This window comes from Chelmon rostratus, chromosome 1 (genome assembly GCF_017976325.1).
Source record: "Chelmon rostratus isolate fCheRos1 chromosome 1, fCheRos1.pri, whole genome shotgun sequence".
NCBI lineage: Eukaryota > Metazoa > Chordata > Actinopteri > Chaetodontiformes > Chaetodontidae > Chelmon > Chelmon rostratus.
This window is the reverse complement of record NC_055658.1, coordinates 7,004,519-7,020,737: the sequence shown is the minus strand read 5'-3', so window position 1 is coordinate 7,020,737 and position 16,219 is coordinate 7,004,519. Positions and strand designations below refer to the sequence as shown.

The 16,219-nt window shown below is 40.8% G+C and overlaps 1 protein-coding gene across 5 annotated transcripts in view; it reads left to right on the top strand.

Annotated features, from left to right (window-relative positions):
• Window positions 1-16,219, top strand: part of kif13ba (kinesin family member 13Ba) — a 41,480-nt gene that overhangs the window by 11,235 nt on the left and 14,026 nt on the right. For all 5 annotated transcript variants that reach the window (XM_041939485.1, XM_041939510.1, XM_041939502.1 and 2 more), the window contains exons 4-16: window positions 5,967-5,979; window positions 6,653-6,713; window positions 6,877-6,969; window positions 8,171-8,351; window positions 9,008-9,095; window positions 9,294-9,428; window positions 13,385-13,497; window positions 14,045-14,156; window positions 14,286-14,498; window positions 14,585-14,695; window positions 14,873-15,007; window positions 15,715-15,845; window positions 16,024-16,110. In XM_041939485.1, the coding sequence (XP_041795419.1) occupies window positions 5,967-5,979; window positions 6,653-6,713; window positions 6,877-6,969; window positions 8,171-8,351; window positions 9,008-9,095; window positions 9,294-9,428; window positions 13,385-13,497; window positions 14,045-14,156; window positions 14,286-14,498; window positions 14,585-14,695; window positions 14,873-15,007; window positions 15,715-15,845; window positions 16,024-16,110 (1,473 nt within the window). The remainder of the gene's footprint in view (window positions 1-5,966; window positions 5,980-6,652; window positions 6,714-6,876; window positions 6,970-8,170; window positions 8,352-9,007; window positions 9,096-9,293; window positions 9,429-13,384; window positions 13,498-14,044; window positions 14,157-14,285; window positions 14,499-14,584; window positions 14,696-14,872; window positions 15,008-15,714; window positions 15,846-16,023; window positions 16,111-16,219) is intronic.

Sequence of the window (16,219 nt, the reverse complement as noted above, 5' to 3'; positions counted from 1 at the left end):
ACGCTGAGACTTGAACAACCCTGACACACAATAGACCATGTCCACCCAGTGTGTAGACCTCCTCACTGCCTCTCTGCCACATGCTGTTACATTAAAACAAGGCCTGAGCTGCACAACAAGAATTAATCACTGAAGTTTAATAACAAAGTCCCTTCCACAAGCCAAAGTGTTAAGGTAAAGTGTTTTTAACTAAGAGTTTGATGGCAAACAATTTGCACTTTTCTACAGCTGAAGTGCTGAAGCGTCTTAGCTTTACACAACCGTAGCATGCTGTGTTTTAACTGATCAAAACACACAGACTATTTTTGAATTCTCCACCACGAATAATTTGAAAGGACCTCACTTCAAGGTCATTCCCCTTTTTTTTTCTTTTTTTTTCACTCCTCAGTTGTGTGTTCTGCTTATGTGTCTATCCGATTCAGTTTTTCCACCAGCGGTGCACACTGGACAGGCCAGACTTGCTGAAAGTTCCTCACGCTGCCACTCTGAGTGACTCATTGCAGTGGTGACTTGTTTTTATAAAGTTTCAGTACTTTGATTTCTTTCTCCTTCATTTTTTTTTTTGCTGTCTGGCACTGAAAATTGCACACATATTTTCTCATGTAGCCCATCTGTTTTTGCACCTGCCCTTCTGATGTCCTAACCTCCAGAGATTGAACTGCAGGGCCAGGGCACTCTGTACTAGTCTGTTTGATAAGCAGACCGCTAACATCCCTGCAGCCATGTGGTCAGACACTACAGTTTGCATGATAACCTGAGGCTGTTTGCATTGGACTGGTGAATCTGGATGTTGACACACTCTGACAATGATCTGTCTCCTGTCAGATGTCACTGAGGCAAACACAAGTAGCTTGGTTTCCAAGACGATACACAAAAGAGACTGTGTGGCCCCGTCTCTTGGAATCCATCTCAGCATGTCTACGAGTGCTGTTTTTACTGTGTGTGTCTGCTGGTGTTGTTGTGTTCACTGATATCTGTTTTTGTAAGTGAAGGGTCTGCTGTGTATTTGTCAGTATTGAAAGGTGGTATTTGTGTGCAGAGTATTGACAATTGCTTAAACAGTTCAGTCTCATGGTGGGAGTCTCTGACAGCCCACTAAGATAATGATAGGGTTAGGAATTAAGGCAAGAGCATGTCATTCATCCACAGGCCACAGTGGCTCATTTTCTCCTAATTTTCCCTGCTTCCCTGATTTTGTCTGAAGCTGTGTGGAGGTCAGCAACTTGACCCAAGCATGGTGAAGTCCAAGTTTATACCAGTTTTCAGGCCATTTATTCATGCTCAGGTAGGGCTTTGGACATGCAATGCTACAGAGTTAGCTAAATCAACTTATGAAATCTGGCTAAAACAAGATTTGCAGCATATCCTTGTAACAATCTGTGGTATGTTAATGTGTGAGACTACTCTCAGGTGCCAAACAACATTGCATTCACAGGTCATAGGAGCAAATATAAGCAATGTGACTCTTAAAATGGTCACTGGTCAGCAGCCTGTTGGATGTTGGACTTTCCTATAAATCCATCACCATGAGCATTAACTGGGCCGAAGTGAGGAGTTACTGAGCTAAAATGTTAAACACAGTCCCTGACCATAAACCAGTGTCAGTGTGAAGAAAGTTAGAGTCATCATTAAGCCTGAGCTAAAGACAGTGAAGAGTAAAGAGGAAACGATAACTTGACCTTTTCTTTATGTGTGTCGTAGCTTCAGAGCACAGGATGAGAGAGTGACAGACAGAGTTCACTGGCTCTTTTCACAAGTATGTGGAGGCTACCATAGTCACCACTGCAAATGTAGTGTGCTTTTCCAACCATGGATAGTCAGACAGCTATGTCCAAATATGCTGATTTTCCTGCTAGTGAGACTGAACCCTGACTCTGAGACAATCATGGTGTGCTTAATGGCTCAGGCCTAAACATTTAGGGTCAGGGACTGGCTGAAGTCTGAATATGATCCCATTGTATACTAATTTAGTTTCTCAAAAAATGGAGGTGAGTTCACGCTCCATCCTCACGTTGAAGAATGCTTACTCAGCATGCTCTTCCCAGCCACAGTCAGGAATGTCCGACTTCTAACTGGTGGCATAGCTAGAAATGTCTTAGTTACATATAAAGTTGTTTACTGTCGCAAGATAATGAACATTAACCATGCAGACCGTTTATATTTTTTCGGTCAACTTGCTGTTACACTTACATTTCAATAAGGAGCATGAAAGCTAGCATGAGAAATCAAGTTCATGTGCATCACATGGATAGAAGTGAAGCAAAGTCAATTTTGATTCAAGGGCTTCATGTCAAGACATGTGCATTGATTTTAATGGTTCTTGCAAGCTCTGCTTCCGACAAGCTTGTCATGGGCTTGTCAAGGAATTATTGATAGATAAATAAATGTATGTTGTACTGGCCTATGCAGAGGGATTATTTTGATCTTGGCAATTTTCAGGTTTTACTGTCCAGTGAGATTTCAAATAATATCTCATAATTTTACAGCAGACCATGTAATATGTTATGTGTATACTGTTGTTGAATTGTTTCAGTGGCCAAAGAATTCCTCCTTGAGCAGGCAAACACAAGTGAAAACAGCAGACTGTATTACTGAATATAATTGTATCAGAAAAACAGACAGAAATTTGCAATGCCTGAATTCTTTGACATAAAGAATACAAAAAAATATGTCAATGCAACAGCTGCACCTACCACATATTTACAATAAGTGATACAAATGCAAGTAAAAGTGTCTGCCAGAGCTCATCCCCTCAGGCAGAATGAATAAAACCAGCCTCAGACTGGATGGTATGACATGGCAATGAATTTTATTTACCACATGTACTGCAAGCCTTGTCTACTTGACTCAGTGTATATTTCTAAAGTGACAGGGGCTGAACAGTAATTGGTATGATCCACTTTATGTCCCCCAAACATACAGTTTGTATATGTAGGATGTATTGCTGAGGCTGTCTACCGCAAAATCATTCTCACAATATGTGCTGAACCCAAGAATTAGCCTGTTACATGTCCTGTTGTCCTGTGCCATCAGTATGTACTGTGTTACATTGACACTGTTTCTGCTTCAGCTTAACATTCCAGTCTCAGGCCCAGCCTCTTTCCTCCCTAACCCCCCTGGCTACCTTCAGCCTCCTTTCCATCCTCCATTCCTCATCCCTACAGAGCCATGGATGGTACAGTCCCAAAGAGGAAAAAAAAGAACACAGGAACAGTAGAGAAAGAGAGGAGGGGTGGGGTGGGGTGGGGGAGCAACCATGCATCAAGTTATTTTTTAAATGACGGTGATCAGAGTGGAGGAGCACGCTGAAGGGAGGAGGGACGAATAGAAGTGTTCGAGGACCGAGGGAGGCGGGTTCACAGCTCTCCTGACCGCCTCATTCTCCACTTCCATTGGTCAGGGGGGCCCCTAGCTTTGCTAATGGGCGTTTGAGCGCAAGACATTGGTGACCCTTCTCGCCTGCAGTCTTTGAAACAACCATGACAGCTGTCATCACTACGTACGTCAAAACCTGCCACGCAGATTTCCCCCCTAGTGTGCAGGGATATGACTGTGGGGAGATAGAAGGCATGTAAGATGCTCTAAAAACCCCTGGGAGGAGCATTCAGAGATACGAAAATATTGCAGAATCAAGGATTTAAAAATGTGTCTGTTTGGGAAAAGCATTCCAGCTTGACTAGGTTTTACTTCAAACAACCCAATCTGTGAAGATTTTGGTTAATAGAATATTCATACAGAATTACAGTGTTATATCCTTTCTTTGGATTTTTAAAGAATAAGATGCTTTGAACGCATTTCTTCTCAACAGTCAGATGGTGAATATTCTCTCAAATATCTCTTGACTCTTGATCTGCTTGAGGTCCTGTAAACCTAAAAACAGCGCTCTGGATAAACTTCTGACACGATACAGGTCCTCATTGTATCGTGATTTGAAGAGCTACTGGAATCAATATGCCTCTAGATAAGAATTACTAATGCAGCTCGTCTGCAGTGGAACGTCAGTGAAATATGAAGTGTTACAGATCGGACTGCATGCTGCCGGGTGTGTGCAAGAACTGTAGCTTTGGTGGTTTATAAAGAATGTGCATGGGTAAAAGGAAACAGGTGTGTGTGTGTGTGTGTGTGTGTGTGTGTGTGTGTGTGTGTGTGTGTGTGTGTGTGTGTGTGTGTGTGTGTGTGTGTGTGTGTGTGTGTGTGTGTGTGTGTGCGCACACACCACTAGCGGTCTCTTATCCTCTGGCCTCCTCATCAGTCTTGACACAAGTCTCTGACTGACAGCAGCCCTCACCCTGTGGGTGGAGCAAGCACTGCACAGATGGAGGAGGAAGATGAATAGTACCCTCTAGCAAGAAACCCACGACACAAAGAATACGACAGAACTTTTTAGGCTGTGGAGCCATGTTTATGTGGCAAGAGATTATTTTATAAATGAGATGAATTTATTAGAGCGCTGCATGTGTTGTACGAGTTAATGGGAAGAACAAGGCTGCCAGCATTTCAGATTTTGTGCCCTTAGGGACTGCCAGTCCTAATGTTGTCATATTGCAGTAAGCCTTTTTGATTAAAAGGCCACATGGCTGATGTTAATGCCCTCATGATAATTGTCACTTCACAATCGCAAGAAAGCAGGTCAGAGTTTTATTGAGATTTTACTGGAAATTTAAATGATATTGGCAGAAGTAAATTGTGTTTTTTTTCCCTGCCAGCTTCATGTTTTTTACTGCATGCTACGGATCTTTTACACAGGGAAACTCTACTTTTCTCCAACCTACATATGAAAGTACTGCACAGGTCATATATAGTTTATGGGTCATGCTGTGATACATTCCTGCTATACCGAGCTTATGGTCAAAAAAGTTTTAGCATCTAGCGACTCCTGAACATTATGACAGTCATCACACCTGCCTCCCTGAGCACAGCTCTTACAGCAGCTTACTTTTATGCACGTTTATAAACATTCGTTGTTTAATTTGTTTCTGGCCTGCAGACCAGGTGTACCCTTTAGTGGCTCCATGTCCAGAAAGAAAACTTGTAATTTACTGGTGACACATAGAAGATGTTAAAGAAAGGTTTAACTTTTTTAGTTTGTATAGTACTAGTAGATCGGCCTGGTCTGGATGCTCTGAGATATACAGATGGTGTGACTGTGCATCGGTTTTAAAGGACATGGCTGACGGCTACATGCTCACAACTCTTGACATGTTTGTGTGTGGGTTCATGTGTGTACTGTATGCGCCTGTTTGCATTTGTCTCCTCACTTTTTTCTGTAAAAGATCAAGCACGTATTTGGGCCAATCCCCCTGTCTATTTAAATGTCACAATTTTTTTTTAAGCTTTCAGAAGCTTTTTTCCCCCACTTGTCCTTTTTTCATTTCTTAGTGTGACCTCAACCCAGTAACCCCTTTACTCCACCATCTGATTCAGCCGCAGACGACCTCAACCTTCTGCCAAATTCTTCCAAATTCACCCAGTCACAGAGATTTGTTACGTCTCCCCAAGCCCTCAGGGTTGAATGCATGACACACACCCATACCAAACCCCCTGAGAAGTTGGTTTGACATGTGACAAAATGCACAAGATGTGAACAAGCTACACACAAGGCTGATTTTGAATCAAATGTGTACTAAAGTGACTTATGAAAACAAGGAAAGCCTGAGGCCAGGGGCTCTAGCTCTGCCTTTGTCTTTCTGTCTCTGTTGAGCCATGTTTTTATTTCTCTTTCTGACTCTCCTCCTTTTCTGCTTATAGGGACACATGATAATAGTAAAAACATTGATAGACAGACAGCTAGATAAATTGTTTCCATTCTCCAATACTTCGGGTTTCATTTGCTCCAGACACAAACTTTACTGCATCCTGTTCTGAAAGGCTTAACATACAAGCAGCCTGTCTGACATGTGCACTAAATGTCATCTTCCTATCTCTCCACATGCTGCTGTGGACCCTGACCCTCACAACATCATCAGGAGTCAATCTAAGGTAACAGCGCACACACAAACCTGCACAGACATTTTAAATGCTGAGCTAATTCCATGGTTGTGAATCATCTCTGTGTTAAACAAAGAAGCTCCTGTATGTTTTTGACTCAGTTTGGGAACTGTACAAACTAGTGATCCAAAGTAATGTCTGTGAAACTGTTTTTCTGCACAAGAGCCCTGTTTAAAAACTTGCAAGGAGACCTTTGAATATATTTTTTGTCTTCACAACTTACTTTACTGTATAACATTATCTCCCAAGAAGGTCTTTTTTTTCTATAATCTGAAATATTTTCATAGTGCTACATAGACCACATGACACTTAAAATACACTGTGCTTACACTATGTTGAGTTTTAAAAAGAAATTTGTATCCAACTTAGTTTTTCAGTTGAAAGTTAAATGAATCAAACAGTAGTAACTGATGATGAAGAGCAGTAATATCTATGGCATATGTAATTAAAAATATCCACCTTAGAGATACATTCTACATTCATACTATCTCCCACTGAATTTAACTCAAGTGTTATATTTGGGGGCATTTTTTCCATAATAATGAATGGAAATGTGATGAATGAATGAATGAAATGTGAACACTTGCTGAAATTGATGTGTAACAATCAGCCATAGACCTGTGTTATTCATATCTTTCATACTGCCACTGTTTTCACTTGCCAGGTGTTTGCCTACGATTACTGCTTCTGGTCCATGGATGAGACAGATAAAGAGAAATTTGCAGGTTAGTTTCTTCAGCAGATCCAGTTCACATTATTAAAAGCTTTAATGTTTCGTCACCAAAATGCTATTGAAACAATTCAGTTTAAAGAGACTGCATAGTCAGTTTTATATTAAATAAAAGTCTGTTTGTCTGTCTGTCTGTCTCTCCCCCTCCCTCCCTCCAGGTCAGGAGGTGGTCTTCCAGTGCCTTGGGGAAAGTCTTCTCCGCAACGCCTTCCAGGGCTACAATGCCTGTATCTTTGCCTATGGACAAACTGGTAATTGTCCATGAGACACCTCACTATGCTGTGGTCAATATGATTTGAATATATTTAATAACAGAGCTGATTACATACAACCTCATTTCAAAAAATGTTGAGTGACTGTGTGAGTTGTAAATAAAAACAGAGTGTGGTAAATTGCCAACAAACTGTGTTTACCAACAGCGATTTTACACATGTTCCTCAGTTTATGTAGTAATCTCCTTCATACAGTCATGTGTTCACAAAGTGGTGAACCTCACTCCATCCTTGCTTGTGAACCACTGAGCCTTTCCAGGATGCTCCTTTCATACCCAATCATGATACTATCACCTGTTACCAATCAACCTGTTCACCTGTGGAATGATCCAAACAGGTGTTTTTGGAGCGTTGTGTTGCTGCATCAAATTCAGAAAAAGCATATATTTACAAAAATCAATTAAGTTGATGAGATAAAACATTAAAGATATTGTTTTGTACTGCTTTCAATTGAGTATATATAAAAAAAAGGACGTTCTGTTTGATTTATATCTTGCGCGTTGTGTTCCAACTTTTTTGGAAACAGGGTTGTAGCTACGGTAGTTGGACACAATATATAAACAATTTCTCTTTGCCCCCGTTAGCATAGTGCTCTAAACCTTTTTGATTAAATTAAGAGACGAGTGTCAGTGTGGATGTGTTGTGGCAGGAAGGTTGGACTGCCCCTCTTCTCTCCACCATGAACAAAATACCAAAGCTCAAATGTAGTTTCCAGTGTTCTGCCATAAAGTCTACTTTTAGTATGTCAATAATGTGACAGTTTTTGTGACACTGTCATAGAGGTGTTAATTTAATAATTCTTAGCAGAAAAGTCATGGTGGTGTTGTACTGGACTGCACTATATTCACTCTATTCACTCGGTGTAATCAACATGATGCATTCCAGTATAAAATCACCCTTAATTATGACCTCAGTAATAAACATATAATAGAATTTGCACATTTTCAACAATGTCAAGACTAAATGCACATAAAAACTTTGTAAAGGTAGAATATGACTGTTTTCTTGAATTTCATTAGCTTGCATAGTAATATCTAATGAAGTAGACTGTTAATAGTTAGTGACTCAGTGTGACTAACTTAGTCATGTTCCTCAAAGTCTTACATCAGCTGTCACAAAAATGCCATTTTCACTTCAGATGACTTGTTCTAATTGACGTGTCTGCGTGTGTTGTTACCAGGTTCAGGAAAGTCGTACACCATGATGGGTTCAGTGGACCAGCCAGGTCTGATTCCCCGGCTGTGCAGTGCTTTGTTTGAACGAACCCAGAAGGAACAGCGGGAGGAGGAGAGCTTTACTGTTGAGGTGTCCTACATGGAGATCTACAACGAGAAGGTCCGAGATCTGCTCGATCCCAAAGGGTACAACCTCAACCTTGTTTACAAGCTTCATTTCCAAGTGCAGACCCTGGGGACTCTGATATTTGGCTCAACCACAGTTGTATTACAGTCAAGGACTGTGGCATCAAACTTTAAATACAAATTTTAAGTAAATAACCAGTATCTGAAGTCATTTTTTGTGTTAATATCAAGTTAGTTTGTAGAACAGTGAAAGTAGCTGGTGAATTCTGGTACCACCAGCTGCTGTGGACGGCAGATAAAAAGATCACTCTTGTGCCCTGCAGTCACTGATGGCGTCCAGTTCATGTCCAGCAGGTCAGCAGTAAATCAGCACCGCAGGCCTGTGTCTGCTGCCCCAGACAGCATAACCTTTGACCTTCACTCACTATGTGACCTTTTAACCTCAGTAAAACGGCCCAAAGAGAAGCAGACCATCTGACAGCCATATGGGCTTTGCTGTGGAGAACAGAATGATGAAGTTCTCAGGCCTGGAGCAAATTTATATCAAGTGCCAAGTGCTAAAAAAGTCTTTATGAACTGGGGAAAGTTGCAGTGTTAGCCAGAACCTGCTTAGCGTATATTGCTACTTCTGCTAATACATCAAAAACAATAGTAACTTAGCAAGAGTGACCATGTTGTTTGCCTGTGTTTCAAACCTGCTTTTATTTTCTGTCCAGGGGTAGACAAACTCTGAGGGTGAGGGAACATAAAGTTTTGGGTCCCTACGTGGATGGCCTGTCTCGACTAGCTGTTGCAAGCTACAAGGTAAAAATATTTATCTTGAATAGTTCATTTAAATGTTTGCCTTGCTTTTATGTCTGGGCAGTCCAGCGGACATGAGTTGAGCATCGTACTTGCATTCCCTCTCACTTTGAGAATTCTGTGCTGCTCACATGTTTGCAGGGAGAATCAAAATGATTAATTCATCATTTATATGTTATTTGATTTTCACTGTTGTGACAGGACATTGAGTCTCTGATGTCAGAGGGAAATAAGTCTCGGACTGTTGCCGCTACCAATATGAATGAGGAGAGCAGCCGATCACACGCTGTCTTCAACATCATCCTCACACACACACTCAAAGACCTGCAGTCTGGGGTAAGATATACTGTAAAACACACAAACACAGGATGGGGTAGGGCACCAGTTTAACACACACTATTTGTTTTTACCACTTTTGAGGAAAAGTTGAACTAAAAGATGAGGTCAGAGTGTTTTTTTCTGCCTGATCTTTGTCGTTGTGTTTGCACATCACCATACATTAAATGTCTTTCCTCCATCACCTTCTGTTGTCCCAGAATCCATCTGCAAAATCTGACTGACATAGGCAAACATTAACGAATGTAACAATGTAACAGAACATTAGCTTATGTGTAATTGTGCACGTTTCACTGGGCAGACAGTATCTGGCAAGTTTTGGATCAATCAGCCACTGCAGCCAGCGGGTGAAAAGGTAGTTACAAAATGATGCCAGCTCAGCTGTCTGAGCGTGAACTCAAAAAAAAAAAAAGAAAGAAAAGAAAGACCTAAATGACTAATTCTCTGTCCTCCCTGACCCACTTAGCCTGTCCTGCTCCTTGTTCTTATTTCCAGACCAACTTGCCACTAGCACTAGCAAATGCTGTTAATAATTCACAAGCGTGACTTTGAGTTCGTCAGCTGATCCAGCCTGCTCTGTTTTCAAGGCACACCCAGAGTCAGTCACTAATCTGGCCAGTCAGTCAGTAGGCTCATCAAACAAATGGCTAATTCGTGGTCTGTCTAGTCAGTGAGTCACTTAGTTGACAGGTCTCGTATCTGGATGAGTCAGTATTTTATTGTCTTTGTCACATTATTTCAATGATAGATTGAATCACTAGATGCAGCCTTGCAGTGATAATACAGTTCATTTACAAACTCAAATAACTGAATGTAGTGTACTACTTTTTTATGTATAATGACGTAAAATTGAACATAATCACCTTTTGTTATTCTTAGTCCCCCTGGTTTCATTTAGTTTCTTGTGTCTTGTTGGTTGTCTGTTGTACATTTTTCATATTTTAATTCTGTTGCCAGTATCCCCTGTGTAGAGAAAGCCTACTAATAGCATGAATATACAGATTGCACATGCATATGTGAACAATTGCTCTATATATGCTGTATATTAAATATGTTATTTTACTATATTATATCATATTATATTAGAAGTGATTTAAGATGAATTACTTTTCAGCGTAATCTCTACAAGAATACTGACTGTGCATCATAGCATTAGAGCTCATCTATGCCCCCTAATGGCTCAGCATGTGTAGAGGAACAGTCATGAAGGGACACCTTAAAAAAAAAACCTATGACACCTAGCAACATCTGCCAGTGCTGGATGAGTCATTCTGATGCTTGACAGTTCATCACAGGATTTCCTTACGTGCCATGCTCAAACTTGAGAACTAAACATTGTACGCAAAATTCAGTCAGTCTGAACTTTGCTGCCATTTGCTGCTACGCTCCGTTGTTTTCTGTGTTGTCCTCTGCTTTGGTCACTTACTATAGTATACCGCAGAGTTTTTTTTTTTTTTTGTTCCATGAGGACATCTGTTAGATTGTTTACCATGTGTAGTACCTGATGTTGCCATGACACTTGTTCTGTGCTGTTACCTTCAAGCTGCTGCCAAGTAGGCTGACGAGCTGTATGTCCTGCCTGCTGATCTGGTCACTGATCCAGGTCATCTCTCCCGCTTACAGAATCCCTTTTTAAGACAGAAAAATGCCACAGTGGCAGTCATTTTCTCCTTTTCATTATTAACTCAGCCAGTGTCATAGATGTTAAAACTGAATATGACCAAAGAGCATCTGCAGACATCTGTACTCAATGAATGAAAATGTGGGGTGATGCACGTTGAAGAAAGAAAGTAGAGTTGGTTTACAGGTGTTTATTTACAGGTGTTTATTCTGTCTGACACCACCAGGTAACAGGACCTTCACTGTACATTAGAATTCAGTTACTGGTTGATACAATAAGGAGTTTCGATTACTGAATCGCACTAAGTTGTAGCTTCCTGCTTTATGTGCTGGTGCTCACAGTTAACAGCGTTATAAAGTATAGTTTTATAGTTTTGGGTGAAATTTAAAAAGAAAGTTGAACTCTATTTTTGGATTTTATTTGCTTAGTGTTTCAGATAGAAATCTCTTGTTTGTTTAATAATTTGCTTTACTCTGGGGCGTTTGTAGCAGTGCTGGTCTGAAGCTGATCTTTAACAGTACATTTGAGGTTGATCCTTATCAGTTACTCTCATGACTGGGTCTTTTCAGGATTCAGGTTTTGGGTTGTTCTACCTGAGAGTTTAGTGTGGCTTGAGGTGTGTGATAACACTCTGTAAGCTGTTTAACATCAAACCTATCACTTTGTCAGGACAAGGTTGTCTTTGTTTTCACAATACAGTGGAAACCCCCTTACACATATGCTTATTTTACAGTAACATATAGACACTGCTCTCCTTTCCTTCACACAGAACCAACCTGCTAAATAAGAGATTTTAAAACACGATATGATTGGTTTCTGTATGCAAAAGAATTAGGTATGTGTTTTGTTTTGTTTTTTCCAGATCTCGTGATTAATGTTTGTTAGCTTTCTCAGCTTTCATTTCTTCATCATCACAAGCAGCTAACTGGAAGTAGATGAAGTTTCAGAGGTCACAGTGTTCCTATTGTGATCATGACAGTATCTAATAAGAGTTTGTTTGTTATATAGATGTGTTTTCAGGCAGTTCATTTTTTACTTTGCTGCTCTGACTTGTGTTGGAATGGTTAAAGGTCACTGCTCTCAAGCAGTTAGGAGTAGTAAGAATCCAGACTGATTCACGGAGGTATGTGGGTGTAGGATTAAACCTGTTTTCTCAAAAGGTAAACTGTAGACACAGACAGATGACTCAAGCTGCTGACGTTGAGCTGCTGATGTGCTGCTTTCACTGTGCGGCGGGTGAAGATCAGGTGTTACATTCAGCCTTGTCAGCTACTGACCTGTCACGCTTGGCCAGGAGTGGATCTGTCCCAGTACAGAGTGCGATGTGATATCCTGTTCTTCAACAGCCTGCAGCAGGAAACCAAAGGAATCTGTCAACAAGAGACTGAAAGATGAGAATCCAAAGTCTAACAGAGTGTTTTGGCATCACCTTGTTGGTAGAATCAGATCAAAGCAGAGAGGCAGGAACCTCTGAACAAACGTGGGCAAAAGCATCTCCACTAGCTAAACAAAGGCAACAGCAAATTCTTAAGGGGAGGTTTCCGATAAAGCCAAACACCTTGTTGTTTATTTATGGGTTGTCTGTTGCTGCCATGTTTGCAAATCAGAGCACTGCTCAGTTGAAACCTGCTGAAAACCCAGCCTTGGTGTAGTGCTGCCATGGTGACTAATGAGCCTTCAGAGTTTTGTCAGAGTGCACAATGATGTATGGTTCTGCTTTCAGGACTGTCAGCAGATCCAGATCTGCAGATATGTCCTAGACTGCAGCTCCAGGACATTTGTATGTCCAACCAGGCTGGACATCATACTGCTTGGAGTATTTTGGCTAGCCATCTTGAATCTGACAAACCGGTGAACGTTCAGTCAGAGGACACTAAGAAGGACAACAAAAGCTGTACAAAAATGAAAATCAACCCTTGTCAGACTTCAAGGCCACTGTTTGAGTTGTGTGTCCTTCCAGCCCACTAAAACTGTTTCATACTATTTGGCTACAAGACACACAGAAAATAATGGCAATAATGACTGCATTATTGCTGTGAATAACATGCATGCCATTAAGAGTCATTGTCAAGAGTCAGTGTTAAATACTGTGGCCAGTTTTACCATGAACGTAGTCTAGGCAAAACTCAACTTATGGGTACAATTTTGCACCCAGGTAAAGAGAAAGCTGTCTACTTTAGACAAAAATGTTGACAGAAAAATCCAGACAATCATCTACAACACCTGGGACACTACTTGTCCTTAATCAATAAAGATGATGCAATTTACCAGATTACTGGCTGAATATAGTGACAATAATCATACTTTCTTCCGGTCCTGTTCTCTTTCTGTGTAGACGAGTGGGGAGAAGGTGAGTCGGTTAAGTCTGGTGGACTTGGCTGGAAGTGAGCGAGCAGCAAAGACTGGAGCAGCAGGAGAACGGCTCAAGGAGGGAAGCAACATCAACAAGTATGCAAAAGCAGTTCAACACACATGCACACGCACAACCCTTAACTGGCTTACAGATGTTTTCACCCCGGCAGTGTTTCTACACTTTCTACCGAGCGTTGTCATATCACTGTCATATCAAAATATTAATTATCTAATAATTAATATATATTGTTGTAGGTTAATAAATAGTAGTTACTGGGTGTGTGCATGTTATTGCAGCCACAGTAAAAACATTGTTTTTAAATATGCTGAAACATTTATCACAGTAATAATTTTCACAGTAATAACGTGACAGTGATGAAACCAGTATACCCACCCCAATATAGAGTCCAACTGCAGCACCTAAAGCATAGTATCATACAAAGTGAATGTGTCTGAAAACCTTTGAAACACACTTGATGATATATGACGTGATATGTTGATGCTACATAATTTTGTAGCATCCCAGTACAGACAGACAGACTCACACACTAAAGGAACAGGGACATGGTCATACCAACCCTTGAACAGATAAATGAAGTGAAATAGAAAGCACTTGACCCGACTGTTTCTGTGTGTTTGTCAGGTCGCTCACGACTCTGGGCCTGGTGATCTCGGCGCTAGCTGAACAGGGAACAACCAAGAACAAAAACAAGTTTGTTCCTTACAGAGACTCTGTTCTGACATGGCTGCTGAAGGTACATACACACATATCCAGTGCATGTTCTTTATTTCCGCAAAGAAAGAGTACTGCTGTTTTGATCCTTTCTCCCCCTTTCTCTCTCTCGCGGTCTCTCTCCTTCTGTATTTCTTGCATCTATCTCCAGGACTGTCTGGGTGGCAACAGTCGCACAGCTATGGTTGCAACTGTGAGTCCAGCAGCAGACAACTATGAGGAGACTCTGTCGACGCTGCGTTACGCAGATCGAGCAAAGAACATTGTGAACCATGCTGTAGTTAACGAGGACCCCAACGCTCGCATCATCAGGGAGCTCAGAGAGGAAGTAGAGAAACTAAGAGTACAACTGACTCAGGCAGAGGTGAGATAGCTTTGAAATATTACAAATTAGCATTTAGAAATCTCAACTTTCCCATACCTCTCATCTGCTGTTCTTTTTTTCTCCAGTCTTTGAAGGCTCCAGAGCTGAAAGACCGTCTAGAAGAGTCAGAAAAGTTGATTCAAGAGATGACCATCACCTGGGAGGAGAAACTTCGCAAAACTGAGGAGATTGCACAGGTAGACAGAGAAGAGCTTTTGAGTTTTTTTTATTCTATCTGTAATTATTAAACTAAATTGAGCTACTGTACGAAATCTTTCCCGGTTTGATTTTCCATTGATTTGCCATTTGGTGAAACGCCTCCCAAGCAGATGTGGCTTATACACTGTGTAAATATTGTCTTTGTGTGTTTACAGGAGCGTCAGAAGCAATTGGAGAGTCTGGGTATTTCTCTCCAGTCCTCAGGGATTAAGGTTGGAGATGATAAGAGTTTTCTTGTAAACCTTAACGCTGATCCTGCCCTCAATGAACTTCTGGTATACTACCTGAAGGTACACACACACACACACACACAATGCCTCCCCAATCATGCTTTTCTGAACGCCTTTTTATTTATTTGTCCCATAAACACAGAATATCAGACAACATTATTGCCGTCATTGAGTTTACCATCTGTGTTTGACTTATTTTCCAATCATTCTGCTCCTCAAACAAAACATCCCAGCTATGCTGTCAGAGAAAACTTTTACACATGCACACTATTTGGATTATAGAAAAAAAGTCCTAACAACCTGTCTGAGTCAGTTGTCATCTCACTGACAGCTGGTACTTGTGGATGACTGTGTTTTGTGTTTTTGGAAGCCTCAAGACAGAAATGTAATCAATTCTGTCAAATCTGACCACACAGAACAGCTTTTGAGAAAAAAAGCAATAAAAATTAGTGTTTAATGGGCTGGATCAGAACAGATAAAGTCATATCAAAACTGTCATGGCAGGGGAAAATAAAGTGTGTGTCATTTATAGCAAAAACGGATACACTTTAAAAAACTTGTCTGACTCTCAGATGATATCATTAAGCAATATTTTGAATGTTTATATCCACTTTTATTGGATATTTATCTTATATTTTTTAATTCTCATTCCTATTTATGTTGAAGCAGCTTGGGCCCATGAGGAATGACACTGCATTCAGATGTGTACTCTTTATATGGATGACTAAATGACAATAAACAAGCTTGAATTTAAACTTGTGTTTCAGGAACACACAAAGGTGGGCTCAGCAGACTCTCAGGACATCCAGCTGTGCGGGATGGGTATCCAGGCAGAGCACTGTGTCATCGAAATAACTGCAGATGCTGCCGTCGTGCTCACCCCCTACCGCAATGCTCGGTAAGAACCACAAACATCACAGACCCAAAGTCCAGGCTGAGCGATGAGAACATGAAGCAGAGTGTTGGCAAGACATTTAAAATGGCATGGTTAAGAGTTGTTTTACCACCAGAGACATCGTTACATCAGTCTTTGAACTGCATGCCCTAATGTCAGTGCTGTCTTAATTGTGTTTTAGGACATGTGTTAATGGGTCTCCAGTAACCAGTGGTCTGCAGCTTCACCATGGTGACCGAATCCTCTGGGGAAACAACCATTTCTTCAGGTAATTTTATAGTCTCCAAATATTTGTATGTTTGCTATTTTGTATTGTCTAATGGTGTTTTCATACTTTTTTGTATAATAAAATATTTCTCATTATTTTCATAAATAAT